At 41.7% G+C, this 25,246-nt stretch overlaps 2 protein-coding genes across 6 annotated transcripts; one reads left to right on the top strand and one right to left on the bottom strand.

Moving 5' to 3' along the window:
* The first annotated feature begins 722 nt into the window (after positions 1-722).
* On the top strand, positions 723-11,420 carry wfs1a (Wolfram syndrome 1a (wolframin)). Of its 4 annotated transcripts, none has more exons than XM_061065178.1 (13): positions 723-865; positions 1,496-1,534; positions 1,665-2,240; positions 4,194-4,273; positions 6,204-6,348; positions 6,440-6,607; positions 6,864-6,941; positions 7,050-7,180; positions 7,292-7,426; positions 7,560-7,805; positions 7,974-8,252; positions 8,431-8,591; positions 9,155-11,420. In XM_061065178.1, exons 3-13 carry the CDS (start codon positions 1,670-1,672, stop codon positions 10,338-10,340), a joined length of 3,180 nt encoding a protein of 1,059 aa, XP_060921161.1. In that variant the 5' UTR covers positions 723-865; positions 1,496-1,534; positions 1,665-1,669; the 3' UTR covers positions 10,341-11,420. The 4 variants fall into 4 exon arrangements, with proteins under 4 accessions (XP_060921161.1, XP_060921158.1, XP_060921160.1 ...); XM_061065175.1 differs by having other exon boundaries at positions 7,289-7,426; XM_061065176.1 differs by having other exon boundaries at positions 844-968; positions 7,289-7,426.
* Positions 11,421-13,739: 2,319 nt separating this feature from the next.
* ppp2r2ca (protein phosphatase 2, regulatory subunit B, gamma a) lies at positions 13,740-24,937 on the bottom strand. Of its 2 annotated transcripts, none has more exons than XM_061065260.1 (10): positions 24,716-24,937; positions 23,829-24,228; positions 22,485-22,582; positions 22,158-22,341; positions 21,035-21,147; positions 20,587-20,764; positions 18,595-18,759; positions 18,313-18,482; positions 16,682-16,773; positions 13,740-16,378 (listed from the first exon to the last, which is right to left on the bottom strand). In XM_061065260.1, exons 2-10 carry the CDS (start codon positions 23,890-23,892, stop codon positions 16,081-16,083), a joined length of 1,362 nt encoding a protein of 453 aa, XP_060921243.1. In that variant the 5' UTR covers positions 23,893-24,228; positions 24,716-24,937; the 3' UTR covers positions 13,740-16,080. The 2 variants fall into 2 exon arrangements, with proteins under 2 accessions (XP_060921243.1, XP_060921246.1); XM_061065263.1 differs by having other exon boundaries at positions 23,829-24,022.
* Positions 24,938-25,246: the final 309 nt, after the last annotated feature.

Below are 25,246 nucleotides of genomic sequence, written 5' to 3'. Positions count from 1 at the left end.
AATTATAAATTGATCCAGTCACAATAGGTTTTAAGGGATTCATTTATGCAATATAGATTAATAACCCCCATATCACTTTATTTTCATTTACTGAATTCATGAACAAATATAACATAATAACATGGTGTTAATACTTTTATGAAGCATATGAAGCTGTTTCAAAATAAAATGAAATGATGCATTCAGCATGATCTTATCCCAACTTCTCATTGTGACTTAAATCAAGAATTTCCTTCGTGCCTTGTACCCTTATTTCAAGGTGTTACCTTATTTGAAGTGTTGTTGTTGTCACGTGTTGTTGCCATATGGGAGAGAGTCAGTCTCGATTAAAGGAAGGCCCACACTGGAACCCTTTAATCTGCTTAAATGTCCCTGCTTAAACCGTTCAGTGGAGATAACAGCACACGAAGCCTCACTGAACATAAAATAAACAAAAAAAATTTTATATTAAAAAAAAATAGTGTACATAGGGTTATATCATTTTTTCATACAAATGCATGACAGGGTAAATAATAAATAGAAATAGTTTAAATAGGTTATAGAAAGAAATCCCATAAAAGACTGGCTTAAGTAGCGAGAGCGCGCAGTAAACCAATCAGGTGAGTTGGTTGTTTGATTGGCATGTTTTACAGCCTATCAGGGGCGAGTCTATTTCAAGCGAGCGGAGGGGGCGTAGTGTTGTGGTGTTGTTCTGCCAGAACAGACACTTGAGAGAGTTTTAACCACAGACGGTGTGAGTCTCTGGTTTCGAGGTGCTGTGAGAGTGTGTGGAGCTCAGCATGGACTAACTTATACACACAACGTTTAAAGTCAGGAGGATTGTTTTATCACAAGAACTGGTCTCTGAAGCTACAGAGTAACCTCGGTGAGTGCTGAGAAATGACTTAACATGAAGTTCAGAGTCGAAGTTACCCTCAAATTCTGTTTCTAGGAGTTTTTAGCATTAGGATTTAACAACAGTATTAAAAGTGAGTATGTTTATTACCTAACTAAGAGTTATATTGTATTTAAATTACTGGAATCTTATTTAATTATTCTCATTTTCTAATTCTAATCTTGTCAAATATGAAACTTTTTTTACTACAAAATTTTCCCATTGATAAAAATATGTATGTAATGATTTTTGATGCTGTTTTGCCTGTTTAAAGTAAAGCTGTCATGTAAATGTAGTAATGCATGGCAATATTCTACCATTGAATATGGTGTTCAAAGAGTAAGGTACCAGGAAATGAAAATACTCAAGAGTAAATAACTTCAAAGAGTACCAGAGTAAATGTACTCTGATACATTTCGCTGGCAGAATGAGTTCATCAGAATGTTCCTGCTCTCATTTTTCACGTGGTTTAGTTCAAATTTAATTTAACCTTTACTTCAGCTGGTTTTCCATTAAGGTATACACAATTTCTCTTGACAATGTAGGCTTAAAATATTTAGAAAAAGGCTGTCATTCTTTATTGCCCTGCCAAAACCCTTTTTTTCATTCATCATATTTTAGGTGTAAAATACCCAGAGGGTCCTCCAGTTTATCTCACAGGTAGTTCACAGAAAGTCTGCCACCTTGTCTTCACTGATGACTCATTTTTATAAATTCCTTATATCGTCCAGAGCAGTGTATGGCTGTCATTAGTTACATGATCAATAACTGGCACCCATTTTTATTCCAGGTAACATGGAGAAGGATTTACCATCAACAGCGACTTCTGTCAACAGCCCGGGGTCAAGCCCTGTCCTGGATGGGCCCTCTCCTCCCTCCCCCAGACAGATTCCTCCGTCCAAGATCTCCAATGACCCCCCTGCGGCCCCTTCTCTCCCCCCAAAATCTTCAACCCCAACCAAGTCGACAGCAGAACCCAGACAATTATCTTCCTCCTCTCACCCTTCTGCACACATCAGCTCTAAACCTATGGAGTCTCCTCCTGTAGACTCAAAGCCTCCAGCTCCCCTGAAATCTGCCCCTCCTGCTAAAAGCAAAACCCCGCTGGTTACTTCATCTGCTCTTCCCCCACAAATCCCCAAAGTTTCAGCATTTTCTAAGCTCACATCTGCATCTTACACACAAACTAGTTTTGACAACACTCCAGCAGATGCCCCTCCGACTTCCTCCAATATGGCTTCCACTGCAGCTCCCGCAGAGCCTTCCACCGCCCCTGTAAAGCGCACCTTTGCCACCATGGCCAAGCGGGTGATAATCCAGGAAAGACTGAGGAAGGCCGAAGAGGAGGCCAATGATGAAGAGGAAGGTAATCGTACCTTTATTCATTCTATTTGGTATTAATTTTACTCATTGTTTAAATGACCACAGGAGCTGAAGTTGCAGATCAGGTAACGATAAGAAATACAGAGAAAGAAGGCTAAATAAAACAAAGCTGTTTTTTAAGTGTTCAATATATCTAATTTAATCCGTACTTGAATTGCTTTTGAGGCTGTGAAGAAGAGCAGTCATGATCATGTCCTGTTCACTGATTGGCAGGTTAAGAGTTGTTAACATGCACCTTGCGACTTGCCTTCACTTCTGCAACGCATGTAACACATACCATGTCAACCTTTTAAAGCATGTTAACAGCGAGGCTCTAGGGATAGAACTGTCAGCCCGTTAGTTAGTCGGCACCACTTTGGTCCAAACTGAAATACGTCAAGATTGATTTACATAGAGTTTTGTACTTTTATACTCCCCAGAGGAATTTGTCTTGGTGTATAAACAGTTGGTAATTATACCAACTTTGATCATTTTCTCCACCAGTGGCCTGCTGTTTTTGGTTTTTAACAAATATCCTCTCCTGGAATTTAGTGAACAGCTTCATGCCCTTTGCCAGTTGAAATGTTTAAATTTGTCAGTTTAACATAAAATTAAAGTTTGGCTTATCTACTAGTCTATTAAACAGGGCGAAGCACTGTCTGTAGTCAGATTACATGTAGCCTAGTGGCCTATAGCATGTAGTTCCTCACTTTAATCAATAACCAAATGGACAGCTATTTAAAATGCTGCTATAATGTGTGGCACCCTGCTAAGTACATAATTAAGCAGGTAAACCAAGTTAAATAAGTATACCAGGTGTAGCTAACGATAGCAGTGCTAGCACCACTAGCCTCTGGCCTCCTTGCAGTTGAACTCAGGCCTGTGCTGAATGTTGTTGTAGCTCTGGTGAAGTGGATATACGCCAGGTTACCTACACTGCTTCTGAAAGATGGCATCTGTCCACTGTACTGGTTTACATCCTGGCAGTAGAGCAGGCCCATTAACCGGAGCTACATCCCTGGCTGCGTTACAGTTTAAACACAACATTGCACCAGCATTGTGGGCCTACACTACTAAAAATGTTAGTATTACGATCAAGGGTGTAGTTGTTGAGCCGACTAATAATTGCGCACATTTTCGTTAGCATTATATTTTTGTGAACATGTTGGCCAGCTAAAGTTAAAAGACTTTTCTCAAAGTACTGTTGTGCCTAAGTTTTCTCACAGTGTACCTTGCATAGCTAACTTTTCTGTCTTGGTGATTCAGTAAAAGCAAACTTTTGGTTCATGGAACCATTTAGCAGACTTACGTTCAACTATTACCAAATACCTTTGGGCACCGTGTTGATGGAGCTCTGCGGTCGTGACAGACAGATGCACGGACACACACTCTGTCATCAACTCCACCTCTGACATTTTGCTACTCTCATGTTACAAGATGTATGTCAGTTGGGATTTGTTCTTTGCTGGCTGGGAACACAGTGTTTATGAAATCAGCAGTGAGTAACATAACCAGTGGCGAATCTAGAGTCTGTTGGGGCCCTTGGCAAAAATGAATTGGGAGCCCCCCTCAGACCACCGTCTGCCAGTGTCTCAGCACTCTTAACTCTTTCTTTAATTTTCATTTTCCTACAGTGACTTTCATTCTGCTAAGCAGGGTAATGAGAGTAATTGCTGTCATATGGGGCCTGCTTAGGGAGGTTTCCTACTGTCATTGCAAAATTTGCGTGTTTTGAGCTACTGCTGCAGCTTAAAGTATGTCAGCCCTCGGGGGGGCCCTTACTGGCCTGAGGACCCAAGTAGTTGCCTGCCTTGCCTGTTGACAAGCAGCACCTCTGAACACAGCTTTCTTCAATTGAATTGTATGGATTTGTAAGTCATGTAAGATGGTCGGTTTTTTGATTAATTGTGATGCATATATGGACTTTTAAGGTATTTCCTTTTGTTCTGACGTGCAGATGAAGAACCAGAGGAAGATTTGTCTTTGGAGCAGATGGAAGTGAAGGCCAACGGCGGCGATGCCAGAGCTCAGACCCGTGTGAGTATTAAAACACATGCACACAGACTGGCACTTGGCATTGTTTTCAGTGCTGCTAGTCGACTCAGTCTGGTTGTGAGCACTGTTCTATTTTTGGCCACTTGGAAGATGATCCAAAAGCTTTCAATATGATACACCAAGAAGATATTGTCACGCTTACAAATCATTAGGCAAACTATCACAGTGTATCGCAGCAGTGCACACATCGCGTGCAAACAATAATGAAATATTCACATTCTCTGTACTCTTTTATTTCTGTACTATTTGATTGCAAATGTTAAAAATAAGTAACTTGCAGAAGAACTGGGGGGGGGGGGTTGTTGGGGTGAAAGATGAGCCCACACTTTGCAGCAAAGAAGCCCAAGTTCTAAAAGGGTAAATTCCTCAGTGGCTGGTTACATGTCTTGAACTTTCCCTTGCTATATGTCATGTACTGTATATGAAGCCTGGTATGTGCGGGTGGACATGTCAAAACATATGACCAAATCAGTGCCGTGGTTGGATGTACATGCAGTAAAAATCTCGAATAATGCATCAAATATCTTAACATTATAATATAGACTTCATGTACGGCTTAAACATGATTTATATGCAAGGATTCTGTGTTTTAAGTTTGTGTGAGTGTAGTTTCTTTGACGTACAGTACTTACAATGTCATTAACGGGAATGAGATACTTTGACAAATTTGTCAATTTAAAAGAGCATTAAGGTCAAGCAGGTTTATGAGACCATTTGGTTAAAGTATCTAACAGACAGGAATAGTATTGCTGATTCAAATCAAATCAACACACATCTCTTCCCCTTAAAAATAGATACATTTCATTATAACTGTGGGAGAAGTTATGAAATTACAGTTTAAATTAGAAAACAGTCACTTGATATTCCACTGGGGCCTCTAGGGTAAATTAGCCAGGTGGCTAATGAAGCAGTGTATGGTTTTCTGGCACAACATCACCAACTACCACACTGAATAGAATAGAATAGAATTACTTTATTGATCCCAAACTGGGAAATTGTGGCGTTACAGCAGCAGGTTATCCAAACACACAATATTAGCAAAAAACACGATATAATATTAAATACATAGTAAACAAGCACTAAAAATATCAAAACTAAGAATGGGAATATATACAACCAGGATTTAACTAAGCATGAAGAGGGAAAGGCTTGAAGAGGTTGAAAAGCTCCAGCAGCACATAGTATGAATTCCTAAAGCCGAAACGCGTCAGTCTAATAAAGTTAATAAAAGTGATCTTCACACTACAAGTGTTGCTGGAGCTTTTTTTCCAGGTGGCGAATGACACAGGAAATGATGGGCTCAGATTTCATATCCAGGAACTTGACTATGAACTGATGGGCTGGAAACATGTGTGCCAAACTAATGGGGACACTGTGAATGGGTGTACAAGTTTAGTTTTTAGATGCTGTAAGCAACACAAACAAAAGACTATTCATATGGACGTTGATGTAGAATCTTTTGGACATGCTGTTTCGATACCTCTGATAAAAAAAATGAAAATAAAACTTAAATGAAATATAACAAATAAACACAGTGAGTGTAGTCATGGCTCAAACGGGTAATTTCCTTTGCTTTTCTCATGACCGTCTTTATAGCCTGGTTCTCCACTTTGACTTTTTTGTCTGTGATTGAAAATCCAAAAAGTCAGTATTATCTAAATTATAATGTTGGACCTAATATAAAATTAAAAAGGATTGATAGAATGAGAACCATGAAAGTAAATTAAATAATTCATGGAAAAATGTAAAGAATTTGAATGCATAACTTTACTCTAGATGAGTTGAGTATGATTCTAAATACATGCAGGTAACACTGTTAATGTGAACTCTTCTCTGTCTTGAATACGTTGTCAGACCATGGCCACACACGCTGCATTGTTCCCCTCTCTTCTACATCTCTTGTGTGTTTCAGCTTGGTCAGCACTACTTGCTTCTTGCAGAAGAGAAGGACGCAGAGCAAAACAATCAGCTGGCTGTTAATTGGCTTCTTAAAGCAGCTAAGCAGGGAAGAAAAAGTGCAGCAAGAGCCCTGCAGCGCTGCTGGATCCAGAGGAAAGGTTGACGCTCATCGAATTGAATACATGTGTTTTAAGGATTTGTGTGTCTGTGTAGTCTGTACACTGATTCTGGTCCATTATTCTCCATAAGGAATGACTCCAGAGAATGAGGAAGATGTTCGTAAATTGGCGACAGAGAGTAAGTTTGAGCTGGCAGTACGTAAAGCAGCCATGATGATGTACTGGAAACTCAACCCAGATAGGAAGAAGAAGGTGGCTGTGGCTGAGATGCTTGAAAATGTCAGCCAGGTCAACGCAGGTATGAATACACACACACACAAATCACAGTCTCCAACACCACCATATCATATACTTCTTGAATAGTGACAACGATCCTGACTGGTGTTAACACACTGCCCAGAAAGCTGCAGCATTTTCCTATTTGCTGGCATAATATCACATGTCCCCCCCTTTGTGATTTCTGTAATTTGCAGCTGTCATGGTGAAGAATATCACATTACCTCCGAGGCAGTAATCTGTAACCCACTGTTGTTGTGATCATTCTTCACCAATAGGTGGCACTGCAAGCAGGATTCCTGCCCCAACCTCGGGCCAGACACAGAAGGTATTGGAAAGCATGGTCAGCAAGGAGTGTAAGTATCCAGTGAGAGAGAGAGACAGAGAGAGAGAGAGAGAAGAGAAACATACAAATGGAAAAAAGAGAAAGAACATGCTGTCTTTCCTGCTTTATTCCCTCTTAGCCACACAGTTGGTGGACCTGGATGACTTTGTTGAGATAACTAAAAAGTATGCACAAGGCATCGTCCCGTCTGCGCCCCAAAAGGCTACAACCAAGACTAAAATCCTTAAACCTCAGGACAGCACTGAAGAGGTAAAAGATAAAATAAAGACGATCTGTTAACAGCAGGACAATGATATTAGATTTAGTTCATGTTTGAATCAGTTCTATCCAGAGTGTGAACTTGCTTGTGTTTAAACGCAGAGGGCTGAGCTGGTACCGTCAGGACACAAGAAATCCCACAGAAATTCTTGGAGTTTTGGAAGAAGTGGGATGATGATGCACTCTCAGCAGAACGGGGCCATAAAAAAGGCCATGGACATGAAATCCCGCCTAATGGTATCTCATATCTACTAGATGAATTATTATATGAAATATGTGATGGACTTTTTAACCCTCGTGAAATCAGTTTGAGATTTTTGCATGTTCATTTTTTTCCAATCTCTCTTCAGCTCTGCGTCTCTTTCCTCAGATGCTGCAGTACCCACTGCATTCCATCGTTGAAATGAAAGAGCACCTGGTGGACTGGGCGTCACGAGCCGGCGTCCAGTGGCTGAGCACGGCCATCCCCACCCAGCACGTCAATGCACTCATCTTCTTCTTCATCATCAGCAACCTGACTGTCGACCTGTTTGCCTTTGTCATCCCTTTGCTTGTCTTCTACCTCTCCTTCATCTCCATGATCATCTGCACTCTGAGGGTCTTCCAGAGCAGCAAGGTGAGTCTAGTTGTTTGCTGCAATCTCTCTTTTGTTAAGATAAAAATGTGCTTTAGCTTCAGGGTTTGAATATTGTAATGTAGATTTAAAATCCATCTTGTAAAACTTTCAGAGGTGTCTTTGTTCCTTCCTTTGACCTCACATCGGTTTTTCCACGTCCTTTCGCAGACTTGGGAAAATTTCAGTGCCCTGACATCTCTGCTGACGCGCTTTCAACCCGGCCTGGATGTGGAGCAGGCAGAGACCGACTTTGGCTGGAACAACCTTGAGCCATACCTCTATTTTATCCTCTCGGTTTTCTTCATCATATTCTCCTTCCCTGTAGCTGACAAGGGCTGGATCCCCTGTTCTGAGCTTTCTACTGTGGCCATCTTCTTTACCGCTGTCAGCTACAACAGCCTCAGTCCCACTGCTGCGATGTATGCACGCAGAGCGATGGTCATAGAGGTCAGGTAGAGCACAACACTTGTTTAGCATTATGTCATTAAATTATCAAAAAATAGCAGCTTTTGTAGCAATGAGCAAGTTTATAGATTCAAATTAACACCCATGGGTGAGTTTACATTTTGCTATGGAATGTTCTCTCAAAATGAATTCCTATACTCCTTTCTTTTTTTAAATCCAGGTTGCTTCCTCCCTGTGTTGCCTGACTCAGTTTCTGCCTGAAAAAATGGCAATTCGCCTCCTTGGCCACACCTTTGCCACACTGCCACTAGGGGAGTCGGTGGTGCTGAAGATCAGTCTCCCATGCCTGCTGTATGTTTACCTGTTCTACCTGTTCTTCAGGTGAGTCAATTTGTTAAATTGTAATCCCTAAAAAAAAGATATCAGCAGAATCTGTAGGGGACAGGACAAGACTTTTTTCATACCGAACCATTCTGATTTGTTCAGTTTGTAGTCCAGAAAGTACTGTCATGTGATTCAGCAGTTTGTAGTCCAGGAAGTACTGTCATGTGATTCACCAGCCTTTGGGTCTATGAATTGTCTGTCTGGACAAAAACAGGCTACTTCATCTGCCATGCAAACCAAAACAATCAGCTATTGTTTGCCCATGATCCAACTCAACTTCTTCAAAATTGACATTTGCATGTGAACACAGATAGCCTCTGCTCTTATATGAAGTTTCTCCATTTCAACTCCACGACCTGCACATTGAAAAGAAGTATCGGCCTGACAATCCTTAATCTGTTATACTAGACCGGAGGCTCCCAGTGGATTTATTGTCATCAGACAATAGCTGGTTCCAAGATTGGTAATCACTGGATTATATCAATTGGATTTAAAATCCATTATGGCTGCATTGTTTTTTAATTGGTTTGTACCCTGAAATATTTTTTTCTCTTCTTCAGCATGGCCAGGATGCGTGGCTTCAGGGGGACTTACTGCTTCCTGGTTCCTTACCTTGTGTGCTTCATGTGGTGTGAGTTCTCAGTGGTTCTGCTCCAGAACTCTTCCGCTGTGGGTCTAATCCGCACCTGTGTCGCCTACTTCCTCTTCCTGTTTGCCCTGCCTGTTCTCGCGTTTGGCCTTGCAGCCATGCTCTTCATCCAGATCTGCAAGTGGTTCCTCGAGCTGGAGCTGACGAAGGTGATCGTGACTCTGGTGGTTTGTGCGATTCCTGTAACTCTGCGTCTGTGGACACGTTTCAGCATGTCTATTCTGGATGTTTTCCGCTCACTGACCCACCGTGGCCCTGTCAAACTCATCTTACTGGGCATCTCCATGGTGATCCTGTTGTTTGCAATCTATGTGTACCATGCAGAGGGACAGAAGGTGTATAATTCAACAATGACTTGGAGTCAGTACAGCCAGGTGTGTGGGCCTCCTGCCTGGGAAACTAAAGGCATGGCCCAGACGCAGCTCTTCTGTAGCCACCTGCAAGGGCACAGAGTCACCTGGACCGGCCGTTTCAGGCACGTCCGTGTAGCCGACACGGAGAATGGGGCACAGTCCGTCATTAGCATGTTGCCAGTGTTCATGGGGGACTGGCTTCGCTGCCTGTATGGAGAGAGGTATCCAAAATGTGAGCCAAAGAACGCTACAGTCGCTAACCTCACTGCCTCGGAATTGGCAGCCGGCTCTGCCTCGGCTACTGTGTCACTGCCCATGCTGCTCCGGATGCAAGAAGAAGAAGAGTTGTGCGAGCTCAAGGCTCTTGCAAAACACACTTGCCACATCAAGCGCTTTGACAGCCATCGCTTCGAGGTCGCAGTAGGGATGATTCGAGATGGAAGCATGGATGACCCAGCCAGGGATATTATCCTAATGGCCAGCCATGAATTCAGACAAGTTCTGCTAAACCTAAGTCCTGGGAGCATGGTGGAATTCAGCACCAAGCTGGATGGCCGACTAGGTGCCAGAGCTCCGGCCTTCGAGTTGAAGGCGATCCACTGCATGGACTGTGCTACTTCACTGCTGACCGGGTCCCGGCAGGTGAAGATCGAGAGAGACTGGAGACGCACCACAATGAGAGCTCTGAAGTTTGCCTTTGATTTTTTCTTTTACCCCTTTCTGTCCGCAAAGATCTCTGACTGAGAAGAAAGAAAGTAGTGAAGCCGAAGTAATTCCTCACCCAAAGGTCTTCAGGAGGCCCTGCTGACGTATTCTTTTGATGTGGTTATGTTACTAATGTAACTTACAGTTTGGTTTACATTTTGATCCAACATGGATCTTGTTAGTGCATGAGTTTACTTGTTTACTTGTTTTTTGTTTGTTTTTTTACTTTTTTAGTGAATGTACCTTTAAAGCAGTTCAGGAATTGTCAGATACTTTGGCGTGAGAAACATTGCCAAATGTAATAATATTTACAAAATGCCAAGAAAATTGACAAAAATGATATACCTTCATTTGTCTTCAGGGTCATCTTTTATTTTATTTATTTGGAAAAGACCATTATTGTTTTAAAGAAAAAGAAAAAACTGTAATTTAGTGCCTTTCATAATTGGGGAAGCTAATGTATGTAGCTGACCGACAGATTTAGTACTCTTATTAAAAATCTAAACATTATCTGAGTGAAATGATCTTTGATAGGCCAATGTCGATGCTATTTTTGTATTAAGGTTTTTTTTTATTGTGTGTGGAAAATGTTTGCATGTACAGTATGTGTTAGGCTTTGTATGTGTACATTATTTGGTACGCTTTTATCATGATCAATTATTTCTTGCTCAGTGGTCTTACAACATATCAGTTACATTTTTAGAAGTGCACTAAGCGGCTTGTTATTGGGTATGAAACATACTCAATAATGCTGGTTCTTATTTATGAACTACACATCCATACTAAAACATTAGCAAAAAAGAAAATAATTGCATTATTTTGAATGCATCTAATTTTTGTGTCAGATTCTACATCCTGCCAACAGACAGAGCCTTATTTAGGGTTTTCCTTGGCAAAGCTTTGCAATGAGTTGTTCTTAAGACAGTTACTGCTGGGGCTCTTTTGTTAGAGGATACTCCACAAGTATATACAGGGCAGATCAGCAAAGAGGTAAGATTTACCACTTTGTCCAAAGAGACCCCGAAATAAATAATAAAGTTGTTGCTCAAATAAATGATTGGATTTTTCTCTGCCTTGATCTTTTACGTTGAATAGCAAACATATTGTGTGTTTCATGTTCCTGTGAGGCTGTTTATTGAGAGCACAAATAAATGTTGCTGAATGCCGAATTATCAGATCCATGGTTTTGACCACAGCCAACTTTTGGTTTACTATTAAAAGTGATAGACAAAATACAGAACAGAAACTGAGCACATGGTTTAATGTTATTTATTAACTAGTAATGTTTGCCTCACCTGCAAATAAAACACACTTTTTCATTTCATTTCAAACCTTTATTTACACTCGTAGGGCATTGAGGTTTCCCTCACTTACAATGACGACGAGTTTACGGCAAGGGACATGCACACAACAACAGCAATGACACAAACACGTTTGTTTAGCCTACTAGACAAATCTAACACCAGCTTATCAAACTTTAGCTGCATTTGATTATTATTCTACATCGTACAGACAATCACTAATGTAAACCAGGCTTTTCCATAAAAATCAAAGAGTAGATAGATAACCTTACCTGATGTTAGAGCCATTTGTGTGTTCAGTATGTATGTGTGCTCTGTGGTAGTTCCTTGTGCTCACAGTAGGGGGCACATTCACTTTGGTGTTGGGAAGGTTACAAGTAGAAGAGTTAATCACGGACAGGTGAGCAGCCCACCGTGAGAGGCACACAGTTTTTGACCGCTGTTAAAATGTATCGTGAATGGAACATTTATCCTGGCTTTGTTTTACATTCAAGTTATAATGGAATAAGTGTATGTAAACGACCAGCATATGTATTGTAAATGAACGATTCAGATAAACCCGTTTGAGTGTGACAGCACGGAGTTGATTGAATTATTGCCACGAAACACGGAAACAACGCGTCAATTAAGTACGGTAGGCTATCAGCCCCTCAGTGGCTCAAACTTTCGAAAAGCAAGATCAAGCCACTACACCTGATATAAAGTGGGCGCTGCAGACCCGAGCATTTTTGATTATGTCCTCATTCCAGTCAACACGTTGAATCGCCTGCAGCCACAGACGCCGCCGGTTGCTCTGAAATGGTCGTGATCCTGTCGGAATCCTATAAAACTTTAGTCCGCCGGTGGAGTATCGATTCTGACAACCGTATACGCAACAACCAGACATTTTGATGCTGGAAACACTTTTAAATGCTTGCTAACCAGTTGCCACCTCGTCTGTGTGAGTCAGAACGAGTGGGGAACAACACCACTTCCGTTGCCAAAATGCGCACGCAACTATTTGATGACGTCGGCTTACTATGGAAACGGCACTATAGCCTACAACTCCTGTTAGCTTACAGCTTCATGTCTGTTGCTAATGTTAGCCGTAGACATTCAGCACAGTGTCAGAAGTGGCTTTAACTCTCACCTCATGCTGCTAACTATATGCCGTATTATTGCAGCTAAGACGTAAAGGTATTTTCTTTCTTCCTCGTTATCTTCACCTGTTGTATCCCCACCACGTTAGCATGCTCATAGATAGAATAAGCAGCCTGTTTGTGGTCACCAACGTCATCAAAGCTCCCTCATTTCTTATCAAAAACTACAACAGTTCGGTCCGAAATCAGCTGATAAGCATTCATTTATTGTATTTCTACGAATAATTACGACACTTTTATTTACTTTTACTCAAAAGTGTTCGAGAAATGTTTGTTTATGTTGACCCCAGAGTGACGCACAGCTGTAGGTCGAACCCACCAATCAAATTCATTGGTTGACGTCATCACGTAAATGTAATGATTGGATTCTTCTTGTAGTACATTTACCTACAATCGATGACTCAATCGAAGTAAACATACCAGTATAACACTTTTTCCAACTTTTCCATCTTATAAATATTTAGTATGTATTCCTCCAATCACAGTATTATTTGCCTTTGCATTGTCTACTTATTGGTAAAAATTGGTAAAAATGTATTATAACCAAATAAATGTCAGAGATTTGAATGCTGCTTTCTGTCAAAGTCCAGTGTAACAAAACTTTTTTTTTTCCAAGTAGCATTTTAATTTATTTTATGTTTTGTTTCTCCAACTTCTGAATAAAATAAAATAATGTTTAATTCAAACCCAATAATCTGACAGGGCCATGGTTTTCACTGGACAGCGACATCTTGAAAGACTGCATTAGAAGTATTTATTCAGTGGTCAGCACTACACTACTTGTAGTTAGTACAAATTAAACACTCCTAAATGGTAACTTCACTTACCTGTGACATTCGTATTGAAGTTAATTGCAGTGTTAATTCATGGATGGCGTTAGTGTACCAAGACTATTAGATTGCTTCTCTTTTGACTTCAACGCCTTTGTCTGATTAGTCAAAACTACTGAAGGAAAATTTTTAGAGACAATAATTATAGACAGAGACATTTCCAACATGTTTTTTTTTGACAGATTTCACATTTTATTAATGCACATTCCTTTCATTCACCTCATTATAGTAATGTTTTTTTGTATTGTTAGATTTGTCTTTTTTTAAAGTATGATAGATATACACGCTAGTAGCTTTGAGTAATGGCGACATGCTGCTGCTGTGCTCCTGAACACAAATCCTCCCACTGCTTGTTTGTGGTGTTGGTGGTGGTAGTGGTGGTTATGACTCAATAACGACTGACCTGCTCTAAACTACAGCTGAGCCCTGGAAATGATATCAAGCTTCAGGGGGACTATCACTATGCAAACCAGTCTCTGTTTTGGTTTTGTCATGTGAGTTCTTGCTGATTTGTGCACTTTGTTAAACAAATCAGTGCGAGACTGTGTTTGCATTTAAACACCACTGGTGGACAATGAAGACCGAGACATAGCAGCTGTTTCTATGAGAGTACAAACTAGCCCAAAAGGCTGCAACATAAATGTCTCTGAATGTGGATTTTGAAATCAAAGGAGGTGAAAGTGGAGAGCAGACAAGTGGGATATATACTTAACGTTTTCTTCCTTGATACTTTAGTGGATAAATTAAGTATACTGTAGTTGCATGTTTTGGGGGAAAATTATGCAAAGGGCGATCATTTCTACCTCTTTGCAAGTATTTTCTTGCTCCACTTGCGTCACTACACCTCCAGACCTCACTTCAAAAAATCCCATTAGGGCCAAGGTCACTTAAAAACAATGCACTTAGCTGCAAACAATCAAATCTCGACCAGGTCACATAACCTCACTGCTGTACCGTACATCCTAAGTTCCTAGTGTTGCAGCCCATAGTAGCACGTGTCAATGTGAGGTATACGGTATATGACATTTAGAACTTGTGGTATGATAAATGTTAATGACATTATTGTTATGTTCAAGACATTTCAGCGACGTACATGGTGAGATATTGCACTGACGATAACCTTCAAATACACTGCACACAAGCTCACTCATCAAAACAATTTGTCGCGGCTCACGAAGGAACGATGTGCTTCAAATTCAACATTTTGATTGTAATATACATCCTCAAAAAGTGCTTATGCATTATGAAGTGACCGCAGCTCATTTTGAATCAACATAACACTTAGAGTTGACTTTTGTTTGTGTTTGATTGAATCTCCTATCAGCCCCAATTTGAGCATTTCCAAACGAGGTCGACATGAACACACTGTTGCTTTTTCTTTTCAGTAATGCACAATGTTGGTATGCACACGTTAAGACAAATAAAAGCATTGATACAAAAGATCCAAACTCAATGGACACACACAACAAATCAGTACATGTTGGTTTGTGCACAAGTCGTTCCTCCCTTTCTGTAACCAGCAAAACCTTTCTAAGTACCTCTACAAGAAATAAACACTCAGTCGAACCGGTTTCTAGCATAGCGCTCATTTTTATCATCTTTCTTGCAGGATGTCCTGCAGTGCACTGACTACAACTCCATCTTCAGCTCTTTTTTTTTGTATCTCTCCGGAACCAAAAAATGGTACCTCATTAAAAAAAAACAACAGAATATTTACAGCTAGCAGTAAAAAGAGTGTATGTATACCTGTAGTAGAAGAAGAGCTCATGTTTGAAAGCAGGAAAACTGCTGCACGGTGTTTTCTTAGTGCTGTTATTGCAAAGTGAACGGGGGCAAAGATGGGGGTGGGGGGTGGGGTCAGTTATGCGTGCAATCTCCAAGAGCACTGCTCCAAAGGAGAGGTTCAGCAGCTGTTAGCAGCTGATGGATGAACAAAAAACAAAAAGGTTGAGGATGTTGTTGTGAAAAGCTGTACAATAACATCGCTCATAATGCTCCACGGTAGTGAAAAAATGCTTTGATTTGGATGAACTGTCTGACAAAGTCGTTGGGAATACGCCGTGTAACCATGTCAAGGTCTTTCTTTGTTGCTACCCAACACTTGTGTTCCCTTTTTTTTTGTCAAAATTTATCCGACTACATCGGTGAAAAGGTGTGCAGCGTGGTGTGGATGTCAAAGCAGAAAGGAGAGAGGTGTCCCCGCACCTCTTTTTCCTGCCCCTACAATGGAGCAGTTACACAAACATCTTCAAAAAAGAGGGAGAGATAGGAAGAAAAATAATGTCCTGATGGGTGCAGGAGACAAGAGTTCACCTCGGGGTTGAACAAAGATCATTTAAAACCTTCCTTGGGGATAAAAAAAGAATATTACCGTCATTTTTTATCAACAATCCGATTAATATCAACAGTGACATGTTTTGAAGGTTGTCAGATATCACCATGTCACCCCTAAAACAACCAAATCTATTTGGGTTGGTGTCTCTGCCACTGTCGGCCATCTTGTCCCCCGTCACTGTCCCTGTGTGTCAGGGCTGACGCGGTCCTGAAAGATGTACAGGTTGTTAGTGGCTGCTATGGCGATGATATTCTCAGCTGGGTGCCAGGCCATGTGCAGGATCTTCTTGGTGAAGTCCAGGCTATCTACGCCCACGTCTCCCCGCCGACGCTTGCCACCCGTGTACACGCGCCGGGTCCGCAGCACGGCCCGAGGTTTGCTGCTCTCTCGCCACGCTTCCAGAGTCACGCCTCGCCCCGTCTCCCGGTCGAACATGCGGAAGAAGCTGTTGTACGTGCCTGTCATGATCACGCTGAAAAGAGAGCAGGAGAGGGTTATAAATAATGAGATGTCATTTTGAATGAGGGCAAGTGAATGCAGGGCAGGAGGGTTCAAGGACGCAAGGGAAGGTAGGAAAACAGAAAGCACAGTTACTGTAAGGGTGCACAGATTGATTGGATTCCTGCAAAGCTTGTCTGTGTTATTGACTGAAATGTCTGGTTACTGCAGAGGCAGAGCGTTTAGCAAAGAGACACTCCCCTTCCTTTTTCTGTCAGTGGACTTAAACACAGAGCACACTGTCAATCCTTGTCTTCTTGTTTTCTCCTCCACTTACCTGTCTGAGCTGTTCCAAACACACTCAAACTTGTCAAAGATGCAGTCGGTTTCATAGAGGGAACACAGCTTGCTCCTCAGGTATTCATGGACCTGGGGATCATAAAGACATACGACACATGCTTACAATCAGATTCAGATTCGTTATTGTCTGCACAAAGGGGACATTTGTTTTGCAGCAGGAGCAAACAGAAGATGACATACAGTAAGAAGATAAGATAAGATAAGAAAAGATTCTTATCTTCTGAGATTTTACATTTTACATTCATAAGTTCCTAAAATCAATTAATTTTTTGGGGCTAATCAGTCACTCCTTGTTAAGTGCTAATGCTAGCTCTTTAACTCATTATGATGCCAAATGGAGCAGCAAGAAATTCAGCCAGTCTCACAGATGACTGGAGTAGATCCTGAAGTATCTACTTATTCAAAAACAGACTTTGAATCATGGATCCAGAATCGCTTTGGATCGAAAATGGATTCTCAATCGAGTCGTGACCCAAGGAATCAAAATCGAATCGAGAGACACCCAAAGATTCCCAGGTCTAACATACAATATAAAAAGACAACATCAACAGTAAAATCAAAATGAAAGTTACAAAAGATTTTTATTTTTATTTTATTTTATCAGTGAACTCCATCTACCCATTGTCACAGTCAAAAAACACAGACCTCACAGTGACTTCATAAACTAGATTGGGAGAGATACATTGACTTTTCATATGTGAAACAGATGGAGACCTGTGATGTCGACCATTTGTGTTTTACTCTCTGGATTAAGGGCTCTAGTTTTTTTTTCAGTACCCATGCACGCTCTAAATCATATCATGCTTCATCGCCTCTTTTATAATGGCTGGGAACCTCATGTGATATTTGAAAAATACACATGCACATGATGGCTGCCAGGCATTCTCTCTGTCTGTTCACGTCTTCAAAAATGAACACAGTCATAAGATGCAGTATGCACATGAGCACTAGGGGCAGTGTAGAGGCAGAGGGGATGTGACAGGGTCGACTCAGCAGTATAGGGAGAAAAACTGAAGAAAGTTTTGAAGACAAGCTGATAGACTAAGTCTGTAATCATCCACATCTGTATGATGTTTCATTTCCACTGCACTGCAACAAACAGGCATGTAAAAGCAGCTGGCGACACATAAGGACTGTTTAAGAAGTTGACGTTAAAACCTGCAAAAACTAAATGGAACCACATCAGGGAAGGTGCCGACGTTGTGATCTGTCCACCAGTCAGGAGTCTTCTGAGCTGATCTGATGTCACTATTGATTACTGATGTTAATATTATGTTATTTTATCAGAATCATCACATTGTTAACCTACACAATGTCTGGAGCTCACATCCTGAACATCCAGTAATTGCATTCAACCTGAGCTCTCTCTGGTGTGCCCTCTCGAGGTGACCTCCAGTAACACAGGTAGCAAAGTATGTGAACAATTACATTCATGATCCAGCTGGTTATGTACGCTAACGCAATGTGAAAAGCACACTTTTTATATTTTCATACAATCAGATTTCTAGACTTTGTCCCCTGCTGGCCATCAAAGAGAATTCAGGTTGAAGGCATTTCATACAGTCTGTAAAAAGAAACACAAAGCGGGAGACAGCTGTGCTACCTCACCTGGAACGTCTCTACTGGGCCTTTGTCCATGTGCAGGTCCCACACCTTGGCGGTGAGGTAGTCTCTGGTCAGCAGGTAGCGTCCACTGTGGCTGAACTTGACGTCCGACACGGAGGAGATGATCTCTGAGAAGAAAGAGCGGCTCCCTGGGTCCTCAGGTTCCTCAAACACTGACCACAATGACAGAGGGTTACGGTGAAGTTTATAACCCATCAACAACATAACCAGCCTGTTAGCATTGTGTTAACTTCTATGCTCTCTAATCACCACCATCATGCTCACGTTTGGTGTGTCTGTCACAGAGCGCGGACGCTCTCATGTCGCAGAGGCGCAGGGTGCCTTTGCTGCTGCTGTACACAAACAGGTGACAGTGGTGCGGGTGGAACTCCGCTGATGTTATCACCTCCGTCAGATCCTCCATGTTGGCTGGTTTGATGTCCACAATGTCTGAGGAAAATCTCTGTTAGGGATAAGACACCGCAGAGATGGCACCACATTCTCAATAGGGACACAAAATGGCAAAGACACTGCATGGACAGGACGATGATGTCATGTTTTCACTTTTTAATAACAGCGTGTTCTCCATGCCCCCAAAACTCAATTCAAGTAACCCCCGCCTCCCCCCACCCCCCCCAGAAATGCTCCCCACTCTGCTCCTCTCTGTTCTATTTGTGGCAGTCCTGTGTGGTTCAGTAGAAAGTGTACTGCTGACTGAATTATTTAAACTCTTCTTCCATAGATGCCTCTCTCCATTTTCTAGGTCAGCTTCCATTTGAATGGGGAAGTCACCGAATGCAGCCCATCCAACACGCCGCAGCCTGCGATGAAAAACACACTCCCTGGCGGTACACGGCACTCTAAGAGAAACATCAATCCAAACATAGCTATGCACCGGTTACATTAAATATAAATCCAGGATGAATAAAGATGAGTAGACATGTAAAGTATATATTTTGTCTGCGTGTACATTTCAAGACACAAGTCTTGTGTTTAGATTTATGTTTTTGATTTTCACATTGGTCGTAGTAGTAGACAGCCCCCAATGTTTAAACTGACAAAAACATGCATAGTATATTTCACATGAAGTTATATATAGCGTTGTTTAATTCTGTATATATGTGCATACAGTCCAACAGAATCAGCTTCTGCTTCAGAGAGCATCTCAAAGCATGTATATACATTTTGGTATGTGAAGCACATCAACACTTTTCGTTCATGTTATAGAGTCAGTCATATTTTCATACATCAATTAAAGCAACAATATGTCACTTTTCCTTCTTAAAAAAGTTGTTTCAAAGTCGATCTTCTGGTACAACTACTTTAAACGCTGACTTTAAAGCTGCTCTAAAGTATTTTAGCTGGTTAAAAAAGTGACTGAAATGAATACTGATGTCTTTTAACGACCTACAAAACCAAAAGAAACCATCAGTCACAGGAGTGATTATTCTTATAAAGTAATTTTAATGCTTGAAACTGCTGACGAGGGGTAGGTGACAGACAAAAGTGTTTAGCTGCTACCTGACAAAAACTATATTTTCTACGGCCCAGATTCTTGACGAGTGTTATATTTGACTGTTTAAAGAAAGTGGGATGAGATTTTTGACGGAAAGACAAGAAACTACCCTCACATGTACATACCACTTTGCCAACAGGGGGCACCAAAATCAACACAAACCTCTTTAGAGGAGCTTTAAACACTGTAATGAATAAAATCAGGTTTGGATGATGTTCTAGGCTTCCTGATGATTTGAAAGAATATGAACTGAACCCAGACATTATTTGGATTTATTATAAAAGTACTTTACTCAATAGGACCGGGCGCAGAGTGGAAGCACTTAGTACTTAATCTATCTCTCTTTTACTTCCGCTCTTTCTATTTAATTCATCAGCCCTGTCCCAGAAATAGATTTAGAAAAATACTATGATCATATTCATCATATTGCTGCTGAATACTTTGTGATAACATATTGAACATTTCTCAACAGTGAAATAAGTGTGTCCAATGTGCAATTTGTCCACTATCTTATCCACTTTTATTTAGCTGAAGTTCTGGGAATTTGATCCCCTGTGATGTTGTTAAATCCAGTAAAAGATCCCTTATAGAGAACGTTCAGGGATGTTGATGAAGTGTTATCAGTCCAATATGTATGATACAGATGTGCAAGACAGTTACACAGGCGATCCCTGGGATAATGTCATCAGTTTTGTTTTTACTAATTTAGGAGATAAAAACAGTGACATTAAGACAAAAGAAAGCAGTGTAAGGAAGGATACTGAAGCTGCGATCTGTGATGCCCAGGTGCCACAAATTGATGCGGAGATCATCCGCAGACAGGTAGGTCTCCCCGTCACTGTTGACAGATATGGAGTTGACATGGTAGGTGTGTCCATTGGAGAACACTCGTCTGGGTCGAACCTCTACCATCAGATCTGTGGGTCTCAACACCGGCACCTTAGAAACAGACATTAAAGAGATGAATGAAAAAGTTAAGGAAAAGGATGAAGAGGACGAGCCATAGAGAGAAAATGATGATGCTTTAAAGGCCAGTGTTAGAGGACATGATGGTGGGGTATCAAGACAAGCACCACTCAACATCTATCGATACATATGATATCCTACTGAGCAAAATAAAGGTGGGCATGTGCAGGCTTGCATTTGTGTGTGTGTGTGTGTGTGTGTGTGTGTGTGTGTGTGTGTGTGTGTTTTTGTGTGTGCACGCACCTGCAGAGAGGTGATGGTAGAGATGTCCTTGAGCCGGCCCTCCTCATCTTTCAGGTTGTATCCCTCTGGCCTCTTGTCTCGCTCGCTCACCTTCCACAGTTTGATGGTCTTATCTGTGACAGGCGCGGAGATTTTGCACATCATGGAGAGTTGATAAAGTTCAGAGGAAGCTGATTTTAAATGCTACAGATAATACTAACTGTCAGTGGGAAAGACACCTGATGCAGTCCCTTTCTAAGCCCTCTTTGTTAGGCAATCAAGATGAGCAATTATCTGTAATGAAGTTGAAAATTTAACTTAGAGAAATCTATTTTGTAAAGTGAGCTTCATTTCTTTAACACACGATCCCTTTCTCACTTATTAAAGAGCAATTAAAGCAGAGATTTAATCCTGTGGTTTTCACACTGGCAGGTTGGTGCCACTACTGTAGCAACAAATATGACTCCAGTGACTGGCTTGCTGTCATATTATCCCCTTTGGTAATTGAAGATCAGGCCAAGTCGGCATAATGCTGGGAATTGGAGGTCTAAAGTGTGTAATTTACACCCCCGTCAGTCGTATCACTTTGCATATCTTTGTAATCAAAAAACAATTATCATCATGAATCTGGTTGATCTGAAAAGCCCTGTTTCCACCAAGCGGACCGGTTCAGCTCGGTTCAGTACGGTTCACTTATCTCTGGTGTTTCTAATGTCAAAAGTTGGGTGTGGTCCTAAAATAACCCATCCGTACCATCCTACTTTTTTTGCCACACTGCAGTCCGTTGATTGGTCAAAAGAATCTTCACTTCCCATGTGACAGCGGTAATAAAGTACAAACACCAAACGCACCATGTTTAAATATCCTGTGGATCGAGAGAGAGTAATTTAAAGGCTGTTTTTGCGACTATTGTCAGCACGTAGCTCCGCCCCTTGGACAACCACGTAGATGAAGACCTTCCTAGGAATCATTAATCTTTGTTTACTGTGTCAAGTTCTTCTTCTTTGTTTAATTTATGTAGTGCCGCTGTGACTTAGTGATGTGTAAGGTTACGTTTACTGTGGTTTCACTGTACCAATCTGTACTGAATCAAACAGGACTGCTTGGTGGTGGAAACAGGGCTTTAGTGTCACCGGTTTCTCACCATTGGTGGAGAGGAGGAAGTGTGCTGCATTCTGCTGTGACAGCCATCGGATCTTGTTGATTTTCTCCTCGATTTCTAGACTTTTCAGGTAGTCAAAGTCCGGCTCGTGGCTCTGGAACGTGCTGTAGACATTATACTCCCCCGAGTCCAGTGTCTCCCCCACGTCCTCCAACTCTCCTTTAGACTGTACATGGGATTTGCATCAACATTTATGGGGATGAATAAAATACAAAGAGCATTGAATCAAAATGCTGAAGTTTTTTTAAATGAATGAATATATGGGTCATATCCTAGAATTGAATGATTAAAATAAACGGGTAAACTGACCTCGGTCTCTCTCTGAAAGATGACCACTCGGCCACCTTTATCCCCTGTGGCCAGCAGGTCCCCTGTCTGGTTGAACTCCACCGTAGAGATGACATCAGCTGGGAGGACAACAGGAAAATAAATGAAGTTAATATCTTAACTGAGGTCGGGAGCAGGACCACGCCTAAACCACACCTTCAATCACCTGACAAGCCTACTTATACCGAGCCATCCCACTCCACCCAGTTCTTCGACCAACCATCCCTTCCCTTCCTCTCATCCATTCACCCACCTTCGTCATTCCTTCATCCAGGAACAGTCTGGGCTGTAATCAGCTCGTGCAGAATTATGCTTGAAACAAAACCCCCATGCTGAGTCTCCCTCTGCCTTCAGTCAATCCATCCTTCCAAACCAGCCAACTGACAACATCCTCTTATAACTTTTCACTTAACCAATTCATCTTAACTGACACTGACCTGTTACTAAGCAACCCGAATATTAATCTACTACACGTCCCCATTGTTACCACAGACCGGCTGCCCAGTTTTATGTACATTTATTTGTGTGATTGAACTGATCCTGCAGCAGGTTCATTGAGTCTGTTTTGTGATTTAGAGGTTCCAGCTACACTAAGAACAGTCTGCTGTAATGTGGACTTACAGTATTCAGAACTCGTGGCTGAGACGGACTGATACACATTTTAAAAAGTCCTAGTGATGTTGGTCTCTGTATCAGCACCCTGGAATTCCTCTTGTCCAATCAGAACACTCAATTAGCACTAACTGTTTTGTAATATAATATAACACAATATGTTGTGATACTACACGATATGATACGATATAATGTGACACCATTTGATACGACGTGATAAGATATGATACAGTAAGATGTGATACTAATATTATGCGATACTTCCCTTAGGGGAATTTGTCTCAGACTCACATGCTGTGCAGATCTAACTGCCTCCACAGTTTCATCAATTTATGAGAACATAATAAAAAAACCCAATCTGCATGTAAACAGAGAAGTAGATCCCACTGAAAACCTACAACAACATATATCACACAATGCCTAGATCTCACAGGATCTGCATATGATAAGAGAAAAAGAGAAATAAGGGAAAATGATAAGAGAAAAATAAGAGTAGTAACAAAAAAAAGAGTAAAAAAAAGAGTAATAACAAATAAGACAAAATTATAAAAAGATAAAAACAACATGACTGACTGAAAAACAAAATATAAAGCCTTAAGAAACATTAAAACATTGGGCTTGAGATGGGTTCAAATGAGTTTTTAAAAGCTGTTCAATCATAGCAGAATGATATCTGACACCACAGAGACCAAGATGACACCCCGTCTGTTTTACCTTCAGTGACGTAGTCTCGAAGGAAGGTGTGGTTGATTTTGGGGCTCTCAGCGTCCTCGCCCATCTGAAGCCGAGGGAGGGTGACCCGCCAGCGCGCCCGTCCTGATGGGAAGGGTCCAATCCGTGCTCTCTCTCCCCACCCAGGCTCCGCCCATGCTGCTCGGGCCTAGCGGAGCGGCCTGGAACAAGGCATCCTGGGAAAACCAGCCAGCCGGAAGGATGGAAGAAAGGTAAGAAGGCAGGAGGGGTAGAGAGGTTGTGAAGAGGAGATGGAGACAGGAATGGACAGGGAGAGGAGGGGGGGGGGGGGGGCAGGAAGATAAGAAGTGAGAGGGTAAATGCAGCGAAGTGGAAGGTGAAGAGGTGGAAGATATGAGGCAGAGAGGAGAGGATGCAACGGCTGGTTATGAGGTGAGTATTAGACACAGGAAAAAAACAGGAAGGCTGTCATTAGGCAGGCTGACAATACATTTACACAGCATGCCAAAATGGTGTGACCTTTGTTAGACATTCAACACACTCATTAGCAAAGACACACGTGTGCAGAAACACAAGGCTGAGTCAAGACTGAAGCAGATCCCAGAAAATAAACAAAAGGCTCCGGCAGAGAAACAGAGAATATTTATCCTTCTGTAGGCAACAGAGAAGGTGAAAATATCCATTAAGACATCCACCCTGTGTAGCTTAAAAATGCTCCTAAGGTGTGGTAGTCCTCTGCCTACTTTCCAGATCCTGCTCTCTCATCACACACACACACACACACACACACACACACACACACACACACGCACACACACATCTCAAATACATAGTCCTTGACGGAGATCAGAGGAGAACGCGATGTCTTGCCTGTGCTGCAGGAGGGAGACAGGCCTCAGCACACCTACCAGTCCGCCTGCTGCCCGTGCTGCTGCTGCTGCTATTCCTCCCTGTCTGTCGGAAGGGAGAGGAGAAGGAAGAGGAGGGATAGAGAGAGAGAGAGAGAAGACAGAGCGAGGGTGGTGGTGGTGGTGGTGGCGGTGAGAAGGAGGAGAAAAAAAGAGAAGGAGAGAGGGACAGCAAGGAGGATGGAGGTCTGCTGGCTGCTGATGCTGTGGAACTGATTCTGTGCAGCATCCACTGTGTCATGGCAGCCTCCTCCTGGAGCAGCCAATCACGGCACAGCTGTCAACGGTAGACCCACCCACTGCAGATGATGAAGGAATGAGGCGCCAGCAGAGGGTGCTGTTACACATTAAATAATTGTTTGGTTCTTACTGGAAATATCCAGGTTAAAATGTAGCTGTTTTATATAGGAAGGTATTACACCATTAAAAAAATAACTTTAAAGGTTTTCTAAACTGCAACAGGAAAATACATGATAGTGTGCAAACAGGCTGTTATTTTTTTTACATAAAAAGTTTCCTGACAAAAAGAGT

Source organism: Labrus mixtus, chromosome 2 (genome assembly GCF_963584025.1).
Source record: "Labrus mixtus chromosome 2, fLabMix1.1, whole genome shotgun sequence".
Classification (NCBI taxonomy): domain Eukaryota; kingdom Metazoa; phylum Chordata; class Actinopteri; order Labriformes; family Labridae; genus Labrus; species Labrus mixtus.
The sequence above is the reverse complement of the archived record's forward strand: the minus strand, read 5'-3'. Positions and strand labels throughout refer to the sequence as shown.